The sequence below is a fragment of the Callospermophilus lateralis genome, chromosome 1, assembly GCF_048772815.1.
Source record: "Callospermophilus lateralis isolate mCalLat2 chromosome 1, mCalLat2.hap1, whole genome shotgun sequence".
NCBI classification, from domain to species: Eukaryota; Metazoa; Chordata; class Mammalia; order Rodentia; family Sciuridae; genus Callospermophilus; species Callospermophilus lateralis.
Genome location: NC_135305.1, coordinates 48,376,367 through 48,400,169, shown reverse-complemented (window position 1 = coordinate 48,400,169; position 23,803 = coordinate 48,376,367). Strand labels below are relative to the sequence as shown.

General features: G+C 35.9%; 1 protein-coding gene across 1 annotated transcript in view; it reads left to right on the top strand.

Moving 5' to 3' along the window:
• The first annotated feature begins 3,389 nt into the window (after positions 1-3,389).
• Slc13a1 (solute carrier family 13 member 1) overlaps positions 3,390-23,803 on the top strand; it is a 71,142-nt gene continuing 50,728 nt past the window's right edge. The window contains exons 1-3 of the mRNA XM_076853523.1: positions 3,390-3,556; positions 3,792-3,849; positions 10,934-11,062. Coding sequence (XP_076709638.1) covers positions 3,390-3,556; positions 3,792-3,849; positions 10,934-11,062 — 354 coding nt within the window. The remainder of the gene's footprint in view (positions 3,557-3,791; positions 3,850-10,933; positions 11,063-23,803) is intronic.

Here is a 23,803-nt window from a genome sequence, read left to right as displayed (position 1 = left end):
AACTGTGAAACTTCTGGATAAAGAAGGATGAGTACAGAAAGTGAAAGCCCCCAAATAAAACAACTACTACCTAGGATAAATCCCAAAATAAAATTTTAAGATATAATAGGACAATTAAGAAATTATAAGTAAATAATAGGGAAATCAGTAAATTAGAAAAGGAAAAAAACCCCACAAAAGTAATGTTTTAAAAATGGAAGAATAAAGCAAGAATAGGTGAATATAAAAAGAGTTAGAAATTAAAATAGTAGCTGTGAGAGTTAATCTAAAAAAAAAAAAAACAAAACCAGATGTGCTGTGTTTGGGGTTCCATGTGGTTCTAGTTAACCAGTTTACCCTGGGGCAACTTCTCTATTTTGGTTCAATTCTCAACAAAGGTGAATCTTAGATATCAATGAATGCTCCAGCAGTTTCTTCTGATAGCATTCATGTATGAATGGGTTGAACGGCAGCCGCAGGCCATAGCATGGGCCAGACACAGATGACCACTGCCCAAGAGGATCATTTTAGTCATTTAGGTCAATTTTTACCCTTTCTTTATACATCAATTCAGCCTGGATCAGTTTCCAGTTTCATAAAGGAAGTTTAAGTTATTCTTGTAAGAGAAAAGCTTTTTCTAACCTGTGCTGAGGTGGCCTTGTCTCTTGAAAACTACAGAGTCAGGATTGAAAAGCTCTGGTCTAGGTTCCACTATAGTGCCAAGTCGCACAAAATATCAGCTTGCAAGATGTCTAAATTGGCCTTATGTCTACCATTAATTTTAGAGTCTCTTGTGTTATACTATACTCAGTACCCTGACACTGTAGTGGTCAATAATCTAAAAAGTGCCAGACTAGAAAGTGTACCCCATGGTCAGTCATATGTTAACAAGTAGATCTTCTGAAGGAGGATGAGGAGGAGTAAAATCCAAAGGAATGCAAAGAAGAATAAAGGAAGGCCATGGGGAGTTAAATAAGGAGAGTTAAGTGTCCTGAAGGCTGTGGAAGTCAACCAGAAGAATAATCAAAGGACAGAGGAATTTCTTGGATGTGGGTAATGATCTGAGTAATATTGGTCTGGGTTTGTTTAAAGTCGCAGAGCACCTGAGCTATCTCATGAACATCATCTACCCATCATCTACAGAATTTATTGACCAGGGAACAAACTCTTTCCTGGGAAGCCAAAGGATAGTTGAGAGCAATGGTATTGTCTAAGACCATGGCCCCCAATAGCCAAGGGAAGCAGCAAGAGTCTCAAGACCATTGGTTCTCAATTGTAGCTGGTAGTATAGTTCCTTGGCCATAACTAACTGGGCCTCCTGTAACTGACGTTTACTTTATCCCACATAAGAAACATCTACTGCACCAAAATAGCTGCCACAATTGTCCTGCCCCACACTTGTTGAGGGAGGTGGAGGAGGTGTGAACCTGGAACACTAGTCGGATCTCAAGCCATACTAAGGTGCCTATAAGGGAATCCAGGGGGTATATAAGTAGACCATAGACAGGGGTAAAGGAGAATTACTGGAAAAGGACCACCATGATCCCTCAGGGATGACTGGGTCAGAGGTACCCATCAAGCCAGTCTAGAGGCTTCAATTAGCATTAAGTTAACCAGTAGAAGAGAATAATCTATTGAGAGTAAGATGGGAATTGGTTCCATCCTCAGAACAATATGATGGGAATTTAACTCTGCGGTTCACAGAAAAAGATAATAGCGGGTCCAGGGTCCTGTTGAGTAATTAGGGGAGATAATGAGAGGGAGGCTCAGCTTTGGATCTGCAACAGACTTGCCAATGATGAAGGAAATTTGGTTAACAGGTGCTATGATTTGGATATGGTTTTGGTATAACCTGAAGAGTTCATGTAGTGGAAGCTTGGTCCCCAGGGTAATGATATTTAAAGGTTATGAAACCTTTAAGATATGGGGCTTAGTAGGATGTAATTAGGTCATTGAAGATGCTGCTTTCTGAAGGGTACTAAAGTATTCTTCTGAGACCCCAATTAGTTTCCATAATAGTGCATTATTACAAAAAGAGCAAGAGTGATCCCTTTCTGGTCTCTGGCTTCCTGTTTCACCACGTGACCCCTCTCGCATGCACTCCCTATTCGGATGCCATTCACCATGAGGCCCACATCAGAAGCCAAAGAAAAGGGCCCAATTCGTCTTGGACTTTCAGTCTCCAAAACGCTGGGCAACATATACCTCTTTGCATATTATCCATCCTCAATATTTTGTTATAGCAATGTAAAACAGGCCAATATACTGGGGAATGACTGCAAAGAGTAGGCCAAGGACCAAAGGTCAAGAAGGCATTCCCAGCATAAACGTTTGATCTTAATTGTTAAAAAAAAAAAAAAAAAAAAAAAAAAAGAATAAAAGCTTAAAACTAACAGGGCAAGTTTCATAGAAATGTAAGATAAGCAACTTGTCATGCAAATTATAAATCTTAATGAAGAGCTATAGAAATTTAAGAAGTGATAATATTACAATAAATTATTTTTAAAGAGTAGAAACAGGGGAGGAGGGAGGACCTTTTCATATCATTAGAGCTGATATAAATTGTACAATTGTCTTGGACAGAAAATGGGCAATAACTATGAAAGTTCAAATGGATGCTTCCACCGTCAAATTTTGCTATTTGCTTTCTATGCTAACATAGAATATCTCTTTCCTATATCCATATGGAGCTAAGCACTAAGATGCTCAGAACATCTTTTTTTTTTTTTTTTTTTTTTTTAAATCGGGGAGGGGTGGCAAACAGTCACCAGCAGAAACACAAGCAACTAAATGCCTAATATAGTCATAAAAGTTATGCTGTATCCACTTAAAATGAATTGACAATAGTTACACATTTATCAACATGAATGCATTTGAGCCAAATAAATGAATGAAAAGAAACAAAGTTACAAAATGCTATCTAAATATTAAATCAAAATAAATATATAAAATGTATCTTAAGATTATATCAAAATAAGTATATCATATTATCATTAATTCTAAATCCATATGTTGCTTATTAAGATATTGATGTCTACATGTACCAAAATAACACAAGCATGGACAGAAAGGATACAAAGCCTACCTTCCACACAGTGATTGACATTGTCACGCCCAGAGGAGGAGGTCATGAGGAGGTGGCACTCATCAGTCTTCTTTCACTGAAATGTTTTGTTTATTTTGAAAAATTCAAGCTAATGTGGAGAAATGCCAATGTTTGTTAAATATGATAAGGTATACAAATACGTATTACGTTCCATCTGTTTTTAATGTTTTGTAATTTTTAGAACTCTTTTGAAACTTACAGCCAAAGACCTTTTACTTCTTTGATATTTTAATGTAGAGTAACAGGACCTTCCTGTGACTGATTATCACTCTTACTGTGGCAGAAGCTCCTTGCAGTAGGAAGGATGGAGACAGCTGTGAAAAGGCGGGGGAGGGCCAGAGCACACCCAGAGCAGGCAACAGGGGTTAAGTGGCATTGCCCTGCCTGTGAGCTAATGGAATCTGTGACATCTGTATTCCACACAGCTGCCTGTGCCTGGCTGAACGTGGTTTGTCTGCTGAACTTCTTGATGTAAAATTTTGGAACGGCTAAGGTTTATACAGGGTTTTGAGCAGACCAACAATGGTCATTTTTATTTTTGAACAAGTTTCCTAAAGATTTTCCTTTGTCCTCTTTCTCTTCCTCTTCCTTCTATTCCTGCTCTTGTTTGTTTCATATATAGGATTTTGAAAAGGAATTGTGATTTTAAAAGTTTTTTTTTGTAAGAATTCCAAATCATTTTCATTTATGTGTATTTCTTCACAAGACGAAAGCAGACATTACTTTTGTTTCTGCCACTCAGTTCAAGAATTCATAATACTAAAGTACTTTGCTATCTCTGAGACAGAATTTGATTAAACTGTGTACTCGTTCTGGTTGCAGAGTTAATTATAATAATGATATCAGCTGTATCAGTGACTTCCACTAGACTTGAGTTGAGCAGGGGGATAAAAGATTCACTTTCTCTTTTATTTGACAATTGGTTCTTGTTTTTCTGCTTCAGTATTTTCTCATTGTTCTTTATTTCCCCCTTAATTTTTACTGTGGGAAAATACATGTGACATAAAATTTAGTATTTTGACCATTTCTAAGTGTACACATTTCAGTAATTTCTCATTGCTCTTTTGTGGTAGTAGGGGTGCTGGTAATGGGCATTGGCATTGACAGTGTGTGGTGTTTCTGATCTGGGAGTAAGGGGTCTCTTAAAAAGGTAGAGAAAGAGAGAGAAGTAAAAACAAAGAAACAAAAAACCCTCCGAACTCTAGAAGAGATCAACAGGAAAAAAAAAAAAAGATGTGGTAGCTTGAGATAATGGATAAATCTATGAATTTCTAATGACAAAATGGAGTCATTGTATTTTCTACCTCAAAGATGACTCTATGAATTGAACTGCCAGGACCCTTTCTGAGTTGTAACATAGATTCTGAGTTTTCTTCTTCATCAGAAGAATCTGTTTACCCTCATAACAGAAAAAGATAAAATGTTTGCTCTCCTCTGTATTTTGAACTTCTCTTATTCCTGGAAAAAACATTCAGAGATCTTTGATTTCAAAGCATATCAATAACCCCATAGATTTTATTTTTATATTATCTTAAGAAAACGTTTGGAATTATTCTTGGATTAGTCTTATGTTACTGAATGCCTAGGGAATATTGAAGAGAAAAGATGCTTTCTTGCCCGCAACCCCAAGAAAAATCACAAAATAAAGAAAGGGAACTGGGTACTGGGGTTGTGGCTCAGAGGTAGAGTGCTTTCCTAGCATGTGTGAGGCACTGGGTTTGATTCTCAGCACCCGATATAAATAAATAATAAAATAAAGGTCCATGACAACAACAACAAGAAATTTTGAAAAAAATAAGAAAGAAAGGGAACTGGAGAAAGGAGGAATTCCTGGGATAGACCCATCAATGGGATGTGTGCATAATTTGTCAGCTAAAGAGGGAAACTTTTGAGAATGAAAGGGGATGCTAATAAGAGGCACCTGTACAACCGGTATAAACTAGCACTGTCCTGAGAAAACTGGGGCAGATGATCATCCTGCTCATTAAAGAGCACTCAAACAATTCTAAAATTTATATGTATCCCTAAAAGACCCTGAATAGCCAATGTAATCTTCAGCAAAAAGAACAAAGCTAGAGACATCATACTATCTGACTTCAAAATATACTATAAAGCTTTAGTAACCCAAACAGCATGATACTGGCATAAAAACAGACACATAGAGCAATGGAATGAAAAAGAGACCCAGAAATAAATCCCTGCATTTACAACAAAATTTATTTTCAACCGAGGTGCCGAACCCACATGGAAAATGATAGTGTCTTCAATAAATAGTATTGGAAAAACTGGATATCCACATGCAGAAGAGTAAAATTAGACCTTTATCTCACATCATGCACAAAAATCAATTAAAAATGGATTAAAGACTTAAAAATACTTGAAACTATTTAAGTACTAGAAGAAAACATAAGACAAATGCTTCAAGACATTGGAATTGTCAATGATTTTTTTTGGACAAAAAGTATAGGAAACAATAGCAAAAATAGGCAAATGGGATTGTATCAAATTAAAAAGATTCTGCACAACAAAGGAAACAATCCATAGAGTGAAAAGACAACCTAATTAATGGGAGAAAATATTTGCAAACTAAGCTTCTTATAAAGCGTTAATATTCAAAATACATATGAGCTCAAACAACTCATTAGTAAGAAAAAAATGAACCAATAACCAGGGTTTATTATCCTAAGCTCATTATTAATTAGGGCTTATTATTATTTGTAAGGAGTTGATATCCAAAGTATTTAAAGAGTTCAAAAGATCCAATAGTAAGAAAATAAAGAAATCAGGGCAAAGAGCCTGAATGGACAGTTCTCAAAAGAAGACATACATATGGCTAAAAGATATACTAAAAATGCTCAGTACTACTAATCATTAGGGAAATGCAAGTTAAAACCACAGCGAGACATCATTTCACTTCTTTAGACTATTATCAAAAAGACAAAAGATAACAAGCTCTGGTGAGGATGTAGAGATTAGGGAACTCTTGCACACTATTGGTGGAAATATGACTTAGTGCAGCCACCAGAGAAAACACTGTGAAGGTTACTCAACAAATTAAAAACAGGACTACAAAATGATGCAGTAATCTTAGCACTGGGTATATATCCAAAGGAAATGGAACTCATTTATAGAAAAGCTATTTGCATTCTCTTATTTATTACAGCACAGTATGCAAGATTAGTAATCAACCTAATATTCAATGAATAAAAAGATAAAGAAAATATGATTCTTGGGCTGGGATTGTGGCTCAGTGGTAGAGTGCTTGCCTAGCACATGCGAGGAGCTGAGTTCGATCCTCAGCACCACATAAAAATAAACAAATAAAATAAAGGTATTGTGCCCAACTATAACTAAAAATATACTTAAAAAAGAAAATATGGTTTATATATGCAATAGAATACATCCATTCACAACAGGTAATTCAATCCTCTTATTTATGAAAATCTGGATGGATCTGGAGGAAATTATGTTAAATGTATTTGATTTAACAGTGAAAAAAGACCAACACTGCATGACCTCACTCATATATGGAATCTAAAAAAAGTTGATCTCTCATAGAAGTTGAGAATATAATGGCTATCAGAGACTGGGGTGGTTGTTGTAGGGGGTTGAGACAATGTTGCTCAAAAGATAGGAGGAATTACGTCAATAGATCTATTGTGCAATATATTGGCTACTGTTAATAATATGCTGTATTTTTGAAAAATGTTATGATAGCATAAGTAAAGTGATCTCACCACAGAAGTGATAATAATGTGAGGTAATGCATATGTTATTTAGCTATATTTAGCCATTCCACTACTCACACACACATCTACATAAAGAAATATACTTCAAAACATCATGGACATAATGAATGCATAGAATTTATGTGTTAATTTAAAAAAATAGAGTACTCCCAGGTAACTCTGCTTTCCTCCTTTCTTAGACATTCAGTTTCCTTCAGCCATGGAAAAATGGAGTAATTCCCACAATTCTAGGATGATGTAAATACAGTGCTTTAGCCAGATGCCATTATAGTTTCCTAGAACTTATATGTAAAGATATAAAATATGCACCTATGCCTGGGGGAAGCTCTACAGACAGGCATAAATCTGAGCTGCATGTTAAAAGATGGACACATTTTCCAGATGGGTTATAAAAATCTAGATATTCAGCCTGGGAAGAGGGTACTACCTGGAAGCAAGATTCTGGACCCAGAATTAAAGATGAGAGGGAAGACTAGGATAAGCATGTAGCCTCGTGCTTCTCAAACTTTAACATAGATAAAAATCACATGGGGAGTTGACATGCTGATCTTGGTTCCATACTTGTAGGAAAAGGCCTGATACAAAAACCAAGAAGGGAAGAGAACGTGTGAAGTGGCTTGGTGCTGCTCTGTGAAACTGGAGAACACTGCCAGCCTCTCAGGAGTAAACTCTCCTTGGGTCTGGAGAATTGTCACCATGGAAGAAGATGATCTCGGTGTTAACTGAATCTCTCCATTTCTAAAAAGAAGCCATAACTTTACTTTATTCTTAATATAAAATCTACTGGTTTGTAAATACTTATACACATATACAAATAAAACATTCTGAGCCAAACAAATATAATTTTCTTGCTATATTTACAACTACTTTATCCAAATAGTAAGACAAGATCAAAGGGTTTAGAATATGGGCAGAAACTGGCAGAAACTAGTACAAAAGGGAATCTGGAGGCTTACTATATAGTTGAACATTTAAATTAGAGTTCAAAGTTTGCATGACAAACAGCAGGGATCAGAACCCAAGTACAAAAAAGGTGTGTAAAGAACTCAAAAAGCTAAACACACACACACACACACACACACACACACACACACAAATAAATAAATAAAAATTAACCCAATCAATAAATGGGCCAAGGACCTGAACAGACACTTCTCAGAAGATGATATACAGTCAATCAACAAATATATGAAAAAAATGTTCATCATCACTAGCAATTAGAGAAATGCAAAGCAAATCAAAATTACTCTAATATTTCATCTCACTCCAGTCAGAATGGCAGCTATTAGGAATACAAACAACAATAAGTGGGGACTGGAGTTGTGGCCCAGCAGTAGAGCACTCGCATTGCACGTGTGAGATCCTGGTTTCGATCCTCAGCACCATATAAAAATAAATAAACAAAATAAAGCTATATTTTAAAAAATAAAAAAAAAACAATAAGTGTTGACGAGGATGAGGGGGGAAGGTACATTAATACACTGCTGGTGGGACTGCAAATTGGTGCAGCCAATATGGAAAGCAGTATGGAAATTCCTTGGAAAATTGGGAATGGAACCACCATTTGACCCAACTATCCCTCTCCTCAGTATATTCCCAAAGGACTTAAAAACAGCATACTACAGGGACACAGCCACATCCATGTTTATAGCAGCACAACTAACAATAGCTAAACTCTGGAACCAACTTAGATACCCTTCAATAGATGAATGGATTAAAAAATATGGCATATATACACAATGGAATATTACTCAGCAATAAAAGAGAATAAAATCATGGCATTTGCCAGTAAATGGATGGAGTTAGAGAAGACAATGCTAAGTGAAGTTAGCCAAACCCAAAACCCAAATGCTGAATGTCTTCTGTGATATAAGGAGGCTGATTCATAGTGGGGTAGGAGGGAGGACCATGGGAGGCATAGAGGAACTCTAGATAGGGCAGAGGGGTGGGAGGAGAAGAGAAACGGCAGGGGGTTAGAAATGATGGTGGAATGTGTTGGACATTATTATTCAAAGTACATGTATGAAGACATGAATTGGTGTGAATATACTTTGTATACAACCAGAGATATGAAAAATTTGTACTCTGTATTTGTAGTAAGAATTGTAATGCATTCTGCTATCATATATAAGTAAGAAAATTAATAAAAAAATATAAGCATAGGAAAAAAAAAGAAGACTCCTTAGAAATAGAGGGTTGGTGTTGGTAAGTATTGATATAAGTCTTGTTAGAGTAGAGGAGACTGAATGCAAGATGAGGATTTTGAATTGTTTTCAAAAACAACTGAAAGTCACAGACTATGTTTTTATGTCAGCTCTGTGCTAGCTAAAATCTAAAGTAGTCCAGGATAGCTAATAATTTAATGATTTTAATTTTGCTTTTTATTCTGTCATTAAGCATTGACACGAAGTTTCAACCCCTATTGTAGAGGTTATATGTGGGATCAGAATTAGCTAGTCTTATGTGTTCTGTTTATTTCTCTAATATTATGGCAAACCTGTAGAGATTGGTGTTCTAGAGAGTGAGTGATGTGGTTAGTCCTTAATGTGGCTGTGTGTAAGGGAATGAAAAAGTCAAAATGGGCCCTTGCAATATGATCCCATTTCAGAACAGCCTTGCTCAGGGTGCAGGAATTGGATGGAGGTGAAGGTATAGATTTAATAGATAAAATAACAGGGGAATAAGTAGTACCAGGGGGCTGGTTCATTGTAATGAGGGAGCAAGACAGTAAAAAGGTCCATTTTATCTTTGAAATCCAGGTTCTTTGCAAGTATGTAAGAAAACAAAGTTGTAAGAACAAATTTTGGGTTATCTATGAGTTCTCATTACAAGAAAATGCACAGCCTTTCTTCTTCACAGGCATTTAAAATGAAACTAGCATTCACAAACTCTTTTGAGAGCATCTTAGGAAGACACAGTCAAGGCTCAGTGTTGCTTTGCTGTTTTATTGTTTGTCAAGACGATAGACGCTGACTCCGTAAGAAACTGTCAACATCAAAACACTTTTATTCTTCCTTTAAAAAGATAACACAATAAAGATATGACACAATCCTGGCTTATTAAGAATCTCTTAGAAACCCACTGGAAGTGTAGGAATGTTGGGGGAATTAACACCAAGCCCAAAGGACTCAGACTGAGGCAGGTGAAACAGAGGGCATCAGAGCTAGAAATTGTATAAGCTTTAAATAAAAGACCTCATTAAACCCATGTAACATTTTTTTTTTTTGTAAATTTTTCAAATGCAACTCAGAAGTTTCAGAGAGCAAGCAGTGTGAGAGAAAAACAAAGCCATATAATAGATACCAGCTTTTATGGATCCCTTAGTACATTCCAAGTGATTGTTTATCAAAATTATATAAGTCAAACATGATGATGAATTTTAACCACTTCTTATCAGTGCCCTAAAACAGAAACTTACAGTTATATACCAACCAAAGCAACCGATTCTATTAAGTCACATTCCTGTTGAGTCTCTCTAGGATCTTGGGTGTCTTTCTCAAAAAGCAGAATAGAAAGTTCTTTGCCTCCAGGTTCATGTCACTTAGAAGATGGGTTCAGGCTTATCCATATCACCATTCATTATCATTGTTCTTCCTTTGAGATCAAGTACAGCAAAAAATTTCCCTAGGATGTTTTCCCTCTTTTAGTTAGAAAGGGCGAGGGGTAGGGGTACATCAGTCCTGCCTGAGCAGGAACCAGGCATGCAATTAAGAGGCAGGTGTCCTGCCCCAAAGGAAAGGCTATTACCTGGCTATTGCTCAGCAGTACTGGGAATGCATTTTAGAGGCTAAAGGAAGGTGAGTACAAACATCCAAATGCACAAACATGAACCCAGAAAATTAACCAGATGGTGTTCTGTTCTGATGGAAAAATGAAAGAAATGAGGGTTATTTTTTCTGTCTTTGGTTTTTCATGTATATTAAATGTTGTCCCTTGGAACCCCTAAAAATTATTTTCTGGCAACTCTAAGATGCAGAGATCTTCCGAGAGTCTTACTTTTTCTGTGATTTGGCTCCACCCAGCAAATGTGGTTTTGGTTTGAATGATGATTTCTCCAGGCTGGTGATTTCACCTTGGGTTTTGCCTCTGTTCTTTCCAGGAAGCAGAATGTGCCTATGTACTCTTCGTTGTAGCCATATTTTGGATCACAGAAGCTCTACCTCTGTCAGTCACAGCTTTGCTGCCTGGTTTAATGTTCCCCATGTTTGGGATCATGCGTTCTACACACGTAAGTTCTTCTGCAAATGTTGTCATGATTAGATTCCTTATTTTGTGCTTATTTTTTAGAAAAGCTGCTTTTAAAGGGAGCAGTAATTCTGTTGATAAAGTTTCCCTGTAAGTCCCTTCAAACTTCCAGTTGTTCCTTTCCTCTGGGATTCTGCCTATGTGTCCCTCCCTAGGGAACAAACATAAGTTTCAAATTCTGGAATCACATGTATCTGTAGGAAAATTGTAAGTCTCATCTTCTCTTTAGGACATCTATCGTTGGTGCCTCCCTCTCAACAAAAGGGGCAATTCATTCACATCCTGCAGGAGTTATTTCTATTCACCAGAATTTGGTCTCACCGTGTTGGAGAATAATTTTTGTTTTTAATGAAGAAAAAGCTTCCTCATTTTCTTTCTCTGAAAACTGCCATTTCAAAAGATAAAGGCAAATCAACTTTCATGTGTATCTATTTGTATTTTGTTCTTGCTGAGAAGAGTTTACTCATGCTGAGAGCTGTTTCTTACCTTTATACAATCTAAGGGTACCCATCTGAAGAAAATGGATTCAGTTTTGCATTAAAAGCATGAAATGCACTGAAACCAGAATATCTATCTCCATGCAGTCTTCTGTCACCCAGCAAACAACTGTGTAAACCACAGATGAGGGGCTGAGGATACAGCTCAGTTGGTGGAGAGCTTGCCTCGCATGCACAAGGCCCTGGGTTCAATCTCAGAACCACAAAAAAATAAAAATAAACCACAGCTGAAACGTTCTCAGAAAAAAGGTCAAGTTCAAATTGACAGTCAGTGCAATTTATCACCTTTGGACTTTTGTCTTCTTCCTGGGTTCAACACTGCTCTCTTGAGGCTTGCTTGTGTTTAATGTGGGTGAAGATTTTTTTTTTTTTTTTAACTAACCCTGATTACTGTTTTTCTGGTGAGACAATCTGTTCCCTTCTTGATTGTCTTGTCATTCTTCTCCATTTTCGACTCCAAATCATTTTGCATTTCTGATCCTTCCTGCTCTTCTTTTCTTACTATGTTTCTCCCTCCTTCTAACCATGGCTCTTTTCTTTCTAATTAACAGTGGCTAGGAGGACAGCATGGCTAGGACTGTACTTCAGTTTCTCTTATCCCCACATTGATATTCTGCTACCATAGAATCAGATTAAAAAAAAAAATCAAGTGTCTTAAATGTTCCAATGTGCTACCTCTTTGTGGTATGCAGAGGACACAGACTTCAAACTTACAGGTACCAATATTAGTTATATCTCTGTAGCTGAGGAAACCTGCCCAAGATGCCAGCCAGCCTCATACTAACTTAACAGTTCCAGAATCTTAAATTTGGGAGAGAATTCTGGATCTACTAGAACCTGTGGCGGGGATCTCTTCCACAATATTTCTTATAGATCCTTCAGTTTTTAAAAGTTTTCTGAGTCATGGGCCTCAACTAACCCATATCACTTTTAATAATCATATCATTTTAAAATAATTTTAACTTTGAAACAATGTAGTTTTATTGATCTCAAGTCTGAAATTTAGTCACTTTCATTTGTTAAATTATGTGCCATCTAAGATTCCACAAATAAACCTTATCTTTTGTTTGCATGACAGTATTGCTTAGATTTTTTAAATTAATATGATTTCCTCTATACATTCCACCTCTAGTCTTTAAGATTTCTAGACCACAAACTTCCATCCTCAAACCGAACACCCCCAACTAAATCACCACCATCTTTTTTACTTCCCAGAACTAACTCTAGTTTGTCAACCATACTTCAGACGTAAATTAGTTAATAAATGTGAAGGTTTTTTTTAAATTTTTACAAAATAAGTGTTCAATATATATTAGCAAATATTTAGATATTGGAGAAAAAAATGAATAGATCACTCCAGAAACATTCAGATTGCTGCAAAAGTAAATTATCATCTCCACTCTGATATTTCAGCCTAAGTTTGTTTTAAACTTTATGTGACTTTCTGTACCTAGAAAGCTTAACAGTGGTCAAAACAGTTAGGAATTTTAGTGGAGAAGGCAGTTCTTCAGTCTTGTGATCCTTTTTCAAGACAGGGTAAATGACGTTAATTCATTAATAGTTGACCAAAGCTTCAGGATATTCTGGGAAGAGCTAGAGATTCAGTTTAAAGGCCTTAGCTTAAAACTCAATATTTGTTCTAATTACGTGTACAATCCTTAACATGTCATTTTAATCATGTAAAAGTGGGACATGATAAAGCAACACAACTTCACCATTTTTGTAACAGAGGTGAAACAATGATATCCCATGGTTGTATCATTCTCAACTGTTGTTGTAAATTGATGGGAAACAATGATACAAACAATATCACAAGCATTATTAACAGTTTTAATATTCAGTTTTGAGAGTATTGAACTATCATTGCATCCTATTTCAGCATCTTTGAATATCAAACCTGTCATTGAGTAGGACAATGTGTCATTAAGGTCCTCCTCTAAGTTCAGAGCCCTAAATACCTCTCTCTTTGGCCACCATAGTTCTAACCAAGCATTATTAACAGTTTTAATATTCAGTTTTGAGAGTATTGAACTATCATTGCATCCTATTTCAGCATCTTTGAATATCAAACCTGTCATTGAGTAGGACAATGTGTCATTAAGGTCCTCCTCTAAGTTCAGAGCCCTAAATACCTCTCTCTTTGGCCACCATAGTTCTAACCCTAGTTTACTGATTTAGCAAGCCAATGTTAAACACTTATATCTCATTGAGCACATCACTTTAGTTGAAGAACATCAACCAATACTGAACTCTACTCATATCTGTTGAATTAAACCTGAAATTCAAAGCATTTGTGGTGTGCCCAATTTGATATTCCATAAGAAGTATCAATATTATTATTATTATTGAAAATACGTTTATAGATAAATTGTATATATAAATGTGAAATATGTACACATTTGTATATGTAAATATAAATAATGATATACATATAAATGTTATGTTACATATTTACTTAGTAAATATTTATGTGGTAGAAATGTCCAGGCACTTGGAACAAACATCAACAAGTAGAAACAGACAAAAGATCCCTAACTTTTTAGGGGAACAAAAAGAGAAAACAAAATATCTGATTAATAGATGAATTAAATATTGAGTTAGAAAGGTAATTGATGCTAAGTAAAAATGCAAAATGTTACTGAAGAACAGAGAGAATAGCCATTTTATATTGGCTGGGGTGGATCTCATGGAGATGGTGATGTTGGACAAAGATTTACTGGAGATGAGGAGGTTAGCCATTTGAGTATCTGGAGAATGACCACTGCAGAAGGGGGAACATCCAGGGCTTTTAAAGGCCTTCAGGCAGGTCCAAGTCTGCAGTATGACTGGAGCAGAATGAGTAAAGGTAGGAATGAGAGACGATGTCACGGAGGTAATGTGAGGAGGGACTGGACCAAATAGGGCCAAAGGAAGTCATTGTTAGGTTTTACCTTTTAATGAAGTGAAACCTTCAGGGGAGTTTGAGAGAAAAATGACATGATTAGTCAGACTTTGATTTTTTCCTCATATTTATTATTGTTGCATAATAATTACACATAGTGTGGGATTTATTGTTAAATATTCATACTTGCACACAATAATTTGGCCATTGTCATTTCTTAGTATTTCCCTTTCCCTCCTCTCACCCTTCCCTCTGGTCCCTTTTCTCTCTTATACTTATCTCCCTTCAGTGTTCATGAGATCCCCCATCTTCCTTTTTCCTTTTTCCTCAGTAGCTTTCACCTCTGAGTGAAAACATACGACCCTTGACTTTTTGAGTTTAGTTTGTTTCACTTAGCATAATGTTCTTAAGTTCCATTTGGTTTCCTGCAAATGGCAAAATTTCATTCTTCTTTATGGTTGAATAAAACTCCATTGTGTATATGCACCACATTTTCTTAACTAATTCATCCATTGACAGACACCTAGGCTGGTTTCATAGTTTGGCAATTGTGTGAGTTGTGCCGCTGTAAACTTGGGTATGCATGTATGGCTAGGGTATAACAACCTTAATTCTTTAGAGCTAATAATGAGGAGTGATATATCTGGGTCGTATTGGTGTTTCTATTCCCAGTCTTTTTAAAAAATATCTTTATTTATTTTTATGTGGTTCTGAGTATCTAGTAACCCAGTGCCTCATACATGTGAGGCAGGTGCTCTACCACTGAGCTACATACAGCCACAGCCCTATTCTCAGTCTTCTGAGGAAATTGAATACTGATTTCCATAGTGGTTGTACTAATATATATTCCCTCCAAAATGTGTAGGTGTTTCTTTTTTTTCCTACATCTTCTTTAGCATTTATTATTGTTTGTATTCTTGATGACTGCCATTCTGACCGGAACTAATTTCATTGTAGCTTTGATTTGCATTTCCTTAATTGCTAACCATGTTGAACATTTTTTTTTTCATATATTTGTTGGCCACGTGTATTTTTTCTTTTGTTAGTTCATTTGCCCACTGATTAATTGGGCTCTTTGGTTTTTAGTGTTATAGTTTTTGAGTTCTTTGTGTATTCTAGACATTAATCCTCTATCAGAAAAGTAGCTAGCAGCCAGGTACACCTGTAATCTTGGAGGCTCAGCAGGCTGAGGCCTGAAGATATGATAGGATTATATCATTCTGACCACAAGTTTAAAGCCAGCTTTAAGCAAGTTAATAATGCCCTGAGCAACATCATAGCAAAACCCAGTCTCAAGATAAAAATAAACAAACAAAAAGGGCTGGGGATGTGAGTTACTGATTAAGTGACCCTGGGTTCAATCCCTATATCAAAAGAAAAGTAACTAGCAAAGATTTTCTACCACATTTCTTTACATTTTCAATTGTTTTCTTTGCTATGCAGAAGCTTTTTAATTTGATGTCATCCCATTTCTCAATTCTTAATATTATTTCCTGAGCTTTAGGAGTCCTCTTGAAAAAGTTATTACCTGTACCTATATATTGGAGTGTTGACCTTACATTTTCTTCCAGGAGTTGTACAGTTTCTGTTCTAATTTCTAAGTGTTTGATCAATATTGAGTCGATTTTTGTGCAGGGTGAGAGATGAGGATTTAGTGTCATTCTACGTATGGATAACAGTTTTCCAAGCACCATTTGTTAAAAGTGCTGCCTTTTTTGTAGAGTATGATTTTGGCCCTATTGTCTAGGTTCAGATGACTGTATCTGGAGGGTTTCTTTTTGTGTCTTCTATTCTGTTCTATCAGTCAATGTGTTTTTTTTATAACACCACTATGAAGTTTTTGTTACTTTAGGTCTATAGTGAAATTTGAAGTCAAGTATTGTGATATCTCTAGCATTAATTTTTTTTTCTTAGAATTGCTTTGGTTATTCTGGGACTTTTATACTTTCCAATGAATTTTAGGACTTTTTTTTTTTTCTAGTTCTGTGAGGAATGTTTGGTACATTGGTAGGGATTGCATTGAATCTGTATGTTGCTTTTGGCAGTATAGCCATTTAAACAATATTAATCCTGCCTATCTATGAACATTGGAGGTTTTTCCATCTTCTTGTGTCTTTTTCTATTTCATTCTTCAAACTTTTCACCTCCTTGGTAAGATTTATTCTCAGTTATATTTTTGAGGCTTTCATGACTAGGATTGTTTTCCTAATTTCTTTCTCAGCAGATTTACTGGTGTTTAGAAAAGATATTTGAATTTTGGATGTTTATTGTGTAATATGCTAATTTGATAAATCTGTTTTTTATTAGTTATAGCAGTCTTCTGGTGAAGCTTTTTGGATTGACTTTGTATAGAATCATATCGTCTGTAAACAATGATAAGTTGACTTCTTCCTTTCCTATTTTTATCCTTTATATTTCCTTTTTGTGTCTAATTACTCTGGCTATAATTTATAGTACTATATTGAATAGTAGTTGTAAGAGTGGACATCCTTGTCTTTAGAAAGGGAAAAGTTTATTTGGGGGCTCATGATTTCAGAAGTCTTAGTTCTTGGACAGCTGACTCCATTCTTTGGGGCCCAAGATGAAGCAGAACAGCATGGTGGAAGAATGTGGTAGAGGAAAGCAGTTGAGGACAAGGCACCGGAAATGGGGTGGGTAGAGAGAAAGGGAGAGAGAGAATGCTCTTCTCGCCACAACAAAATATATTCCTCAAAGGCATTCCCCCAATGATCTACCTCCTTCAATCACATTCTTCCTGCCTACAGTTAAGACCCAGTAATTTCTATCAGTGGATTAATGCACTGATTAGGTTAAGGCTCTCAAAACCCAATCATTTCACCTCTAAATCTTCTTGCATTGTCTCACACATGAACTTTTAAGGGGGATATGTCATATCCAAACCACAACTTGGGGTGTCAACATTTTTGGTGTTAATTCTCTTTGTTTTTTTCCTGTAGGAGTAGATCCCATAAGTGGGTTCTGACGACCTACCCTTAAATAGCTGTTTCTACCTGGGGCTTGGTCATTTTGTGGGGAATTTTGTCTGTTTTATTCTTTGCATTCAAGTGTCATTAAAGTCTGAGCATGGTTAGTTTTTGTGTGGAACAAAGGGCACTATCACTTGACTGAGTTTAATTCAGCAGCAGAATCTCTGCCCTGTGAACTTGTAGTGAATCTCTGCCCTGTGAACAATAGATTGCCAGTACTTCACTAAGGAGCAGTGTTCCTGCTTCTTGAATCCTGAGCCATGGAACAACTGGAAATGCATCCTTCCTCTAATTCACTGTGTTAAATCTCTCCTGACTTTGATTTTAAAAGAATACCTTAAGCTTCTGTATTAAGAAACAAGGTAGAAGGAAGGAGACAAATAGTAGGTTATTGTGATCTATATAAGAGACCATGGTAATTCAGACTAAGGGTAGTAATAGAGATATTGTCTCTATTACTGATAAATTTTGAAGGCAAAACTAGTAGACTTTCCTGATTGATTGGACATGGCATAAGATTGAAAGAAGAGATTCAAGAATGCCTCCTGGGGTTTTTGGCCTGCCACCTGGAAAATAGAGTTACCATTAATTGAAATGGGAAAGATTATGAGTGCAGCAGACTTATTATAGAAGAACTGACTCCTGGAAAAGTGCTATACACATAGATTTGTTGGATATCTAAGTGAAGCTATTGAGTAAACTTGTGGATATATCTCATCTATAGTACAGAGTTCATGAGGGAGAACTAATCTGTACATATTAGATCTGACAATCATCAGTATATAGATGGCATTTAAAGCCCTAAGACTTAAGGCCATTTATAGAGAGTGAAGGTAGAAAAGTGAAGAGGAGAAAAAACAGAGTTCTGGGTGAATACAACTTTAATAATTAGTGAGAAGAGAAAGTACTAGCCAAGGAAATGAGAAGAGAGGTTATTGAGGTAGGAGAAAAAACAGGAAGTGTGGGGCTCTGGAATCCAAGTGAAGAACATTTTTTAAGGAGGAAGTAATTATCCTGCTTGTTGAATGTGCTGATAAGTCAGTTTATATGAAAAATAGAAATCTGATCACTGGATTTAGAAAAACAACGTAAGTAAATACTTAAAATAGACTTTATAATCACATGCATTATAACAAAACACTTTTAAGAAAATATCATTTCTTTTAATTTACTAACTTGATATAAGATGCTATTTAATGTTTACAACTTATTGATTTGTACAAAGGTTGCTCAACTGATAAGTTATGTGACTAAGAGAACCCAGGTGCTATGATTACAAAAGTCCGTGTTTGTTTTATAAAATACCATTTGGGGATAGAAATATAACTATGTCAATCTTGCAAATAGATTTCAAATATCATGTATTTTACTTGACATGTCAATTTTGCCCTGAAAATAGTTTTATTTATCAGTGTCATTTATGAATCAACAGCATCTTCTTCTATTAACTCCTGAAAAATACAAGCATACACATCTGTCTGTAGTTTATGTTCTTCCTCAAATATTCTGACTCTGTTGAAAACTAAAAAGAATGGTTAATACAATTAAGAGAATATTCTTCCTTAGGCTTAACTACTGATTTCATTTGGTTTATAGGTTATATTTGTTTGCATGGTCTATCAAGGAAAATATAGGGAAAATATAGGCCTGAGGACCAAATCAAGCCTGGTGACTAATTTTAATTTAAGAAAAAATAGTCTTATTAAATATATTCAAGACCATTTATTTATTTATTGTCTTTGGTTCTTTTCTGTTATATGAGAAAATTGACTAATTGCAATAGAAACCATAAAGTCTAAAATATTTACTATCTGTGGGGTCTGGCTTGTGGCTCAACGGTGGAGCACTCACCTAGCACACATGATGCACTGGGTTCGATCCTCAGCACCTCATAAAAATAAATAAATAAAATAAAGGTATTGTGTCCAACTAAAGCTAAAAAAAATTAAAAATTAAAAAAGCAATTCTGCATTTATTCTTTCATTAAATTCTGGACATTTTACAATGTCTGATCATTCTCATAAAGGCTAAATAGATTACCAGATGTTATGGTTTAGATGGGAGGTGTCCCCCCAAAGCTCATGGTATGAGGCAATGCAAGATTAGAGGAGAAATGATTGGGTTGTGAGAGTCTTAACACAATCAGTGAATTAATCCCCTGTTAGGGATTAACTGAGTGATAATGGAAGTGGTAGGGTGTGGCTGGAGGAAGTGGGAATTGGGCTTTAGGGTATATATTTGTATGTGGCAAGTGGAGACTGCTCTCTCTGCTTTCTGATCATTATATGAGGGGCTTCCCTCTGCCACATTCTTCCGCCATGAGATTCTGCCTCACAACTAGCCCCAAGGAGTGGAGCAGGTCTTCTATGGACTAAAATCTCTGAAACTGTGAGCCCTCAAATGAACTTTCCTCTTCTACAATTGTGCTCATCAGGTCTTTTAGTTATAGCAGCAAAAAAATATGACCAAAACACCAGAGGAATATCACATGGCCCTTAAGTAGTTAGTCCTATGTTTAATCACTTACTGATGCAGTAGTTACCCCTTATCTGCTGGGAATATATCCAAGATTTGCAATAAATGCCTGAAATTGCAGATAGTAGTGAAACCAATATGTAATTTTGCAGATAGTAGTGAAACCAATACGTAATTTTATATATATATATATGTGTGTGTGTGTGTGTGTGTGTGTGTGTGTGTGTATGTGTGTGTGTGTGTGTGTGTTTCCTTATGTTCTCTATATTGTTGCCACATAGTTCCAAAGTTAAACTGTTCTTCCATGTTTTATGCCCTGGAACATGCAGTACACTCATGCTTTGGGGCAATAATTAAGTAACAAAAGGATTACTGGAACAGAATCACAGTGACATCATAACAGTTGATCTGGTAACTGAGAAAGCTACCAAGTGACTAACATTCAGGTAATGTATAAGGCATGGATACACTGGATAAATTAATGATTTAAATCCTGGGCAAAATAGAGTGAGAGTATGAGATTTCATCAAACAACTCAGAATAGTGTGCAGTTTTAAAATTATGAATTATTTATATCTGAAATTTTCCATTTAATATTACAATTGACAATACTTTCTGAAATTACAGTAAGTGAAACTACAGATATGGAGGGACTACGGTAGTGGTTTGCTTCTCAGTGTTCCTTTGTATTTTTAAAAGTGATTCTGCAGTGGCTGGCTTGTGGCTCAACAAGGTTGAGGATCAACAAGTGGAGCACTTGCCTAGCACAAGCAAGGTGCTGAGTTCGATCTTCAGCACCTCATAAAAATAAATAAATAAAATAGAGGTATTGTGTCCAACTACAACTAAAAAAATTAAAAATAAAAAGTGATTCTGCATTTATTCTTTCATTAAATTCTGACTATTGCTAAAATAAAGTCAGTGTCATTGGTCCATTCAGACTGCTAAAACAAACATTAAACTAGGTATTTTAAACAACAAAAATTTGTTGAAGCTGGGAAGTCCAAGATCAAGGTACCAGTAACTTTGGTGTGCTGTAAGAATTCACTTTCTGCTTCAAAGGCATTGCCTTATTATTGCTGCATCTGTTTTCATCTGACTCTGTTGAAAACTCTCAAGCCTCTTTTGTAAGAGTGGAGCCAAGGTTAGGTTCACATTGGGTTATAACATGTGAATTGATAGTGGAGGATACTAACCAATATTCAGACCATACCAGTCAGTGGAGCTTATTTACATGAGCAAATTTCAAAATTTACATGAGATAAAGGCAGAGGAATATCTCTTCCTCTTTCAAAAGTAATCTTGAGTATCAGGCCTTGGTAAAAGACTTTCCAGTTCCCAAGGAAAAAGTGTTTATTTACTCTACTTATTCTGACGCTCAACCATGCCCTGGAGAGATATCTCTCATGCACCTATGATATTTCCTTGCTATGTTTATTAACTCGCTTTTCCTGTCTAATAACATGTGTCTTAAGTTGTGAAGTGTATTAATTAAGCATCTATTTAATGACAGCATGTGCCAGACATGTGCTATGTCCATAAATACAGTAATCAAGAAAACATACATTCTTCCTTCAAACTAATGTAGTCCAATGAAGGAATGGTTAAATTAATAAATCATCACCATATAGATTAAAATGTATTATGACCAAGGGAATACTATCCAGACAAATGTAGAGTCTCAAAGAAGCTGAGTCTTGGAAGAACTGACATCTGATTTCATCCATAAAGGAAGATAGGAGTAGCCAAGACTGGGGGGAGGATCATTCAGGTTAAATTACAAGCTAATATTAAACCATTTCTGTTTGGGGAACTATATAAAAGAAATCAAGTGAAATAGAGAATATGCTGGAAGGAGCAAGTGGGACCACATTTAGGTGTTTTTTGTAGGACATGTTAAAAATACTGGATTTGGTTTTAGAAGCCAAGGAATTTACTAAATGCCGCAGTCCGGCTGCAGCAAAATAACCGGGGGGTGACCAACAACTTGTGTAGATTGATACAGCAGGAATGGGAGCCGTTTATTGTAGGACAGGAGCGGTATTTATACATTCCACACAGCTTATCTAATTAACATAAACTAGATACAGCAGTCAACCAATCAGGAATCTCCACACTTAATGGCTCACTGGCATTACTTCACAAACCAGTCCCTCTGGCATTTTGCCAGGCGCCATCCTGACTTGTTTACAGACTCTAACATTTCTCTGGCAAAATGCCAGGCGCCATCCTGACTTGTTTACAGACTCTAACAACTAAAAAAGTATAGAAAGGTCAATCATGTGTTTAGAATTTTTCCTTTAGAAAAGTGATAGTGACAGTGTCTGAGGTGAATTAGCAAAGGACAGACCATGTAACAGCAAGGTGAGAAATGACGAGGATATTAATAATGAAGTAATATGTTTTTAGAGAAAGTTGAGCAAATTTTTAAAGATATGAAGGACCTAGAAATAATTGAACCTGGTGATGAATACATACATATTGGACGTAAAAAGGGAATCATGAGTGACCCTGAAGTTTCTGATTTAGACAACTGAGCAGATGGAAGTGTTATCACTACAAAAGGGGCAGGAGAGAAAGAACATGTTTGAAGGATGCGGGGGAAACAAAAAGTATCACTTTGAATATGTTCAGTATTTAGATATTTTGGGGAAATTCAACTGGAAGTATCTAGATGGACTTATCATTTTGGAACTCAGAAGACTTACCTGCCAGGATATAAAGATTGTGGTATCCTCAAATCCATTTAACAGATATTAATTGAATGCCTACTGTACACGGGCAAGACATTATTTTAGTCAGAGACAGAATTGAATCTAAGGTTTGGTGATCAAATGCATAAAACTAGAAGACTATAAAAAATCTTGTAGAATAGCAGCATTTATGAGAAGGGCAGATGAAAGCTGATTCAAAGTAGACCAAGAAGAAAAGATCAAAGGGACAGAAGGAACCAGGTTAGCAAGGAATAGAATAGGGTCAGCAAGTCTAGAAACCAGAGTAAATTAATAAATGGAAATACTTAGGGAAAGAAAAGGGTAGAGAGGGCTAGGAGGATAGAAGCCTGGGACAGACATGGACAATCAGGATCTAGGCTCTCTGAGACCATAGATTAGTCCTCGTCTCTCTCCTGCCCTCTCTCCCTAATTTGTTAGCATTATTTACTGAATTCCTATTCTGTGCTAGAACTGTGCTAGGTGACCAATATGTGATGGTTAGCAAAACAGAGTTTTGTTCCCCAAGGAACATATAGTAAAATAGGAAAGACAGGTAGTGGGCAAGTCAGCAAATAGTATTTCCATAATGCAATATGTTAAGGAGAAAAGAAACAGGGCTTGGAAAGAAAATGGATTATATTTAAAAAGGCATATTTGAGCTTGAAAAAGTGCAAGTTGAGAAAAGCCCTTTAGGAAAATTTCCTTGTTTTTAATAGACATAATATTTTATGTATTTATAGAATTGCCTGATATTTCAACACATGTATGTGTAATGACCAAATCAGGATAATTCACATTTTTATCTGCTTAAATAGTTATCGTTTCTTTGTGTTTGGAAACTTCTAATTCCTTTCTTCTAGTTATTTATAAAATATGGAATAAATCCTTGTGAACTATAGGTAGCCTGTGGTGCTATAGAGCATTAAAACTTATAGAACATATTTCTCCATCTCTAATTGTACTTAGTACCTGTTAACTAACTTGCCTCTCCACTGCCTTCCTTCCTCTAGTGACCACTATTCTTCTCTACATCTATGAAATCAATATTCTTAATTTCCACTTGAGTGAGCACTTGTGAATTTTATCTTTCTGTGCCTGACAATTTTTATTTTATTTTTTCTTTTATTTTTTTGTACCAGGGATTGAACCCAGAAGTGCTTAAACACTGAG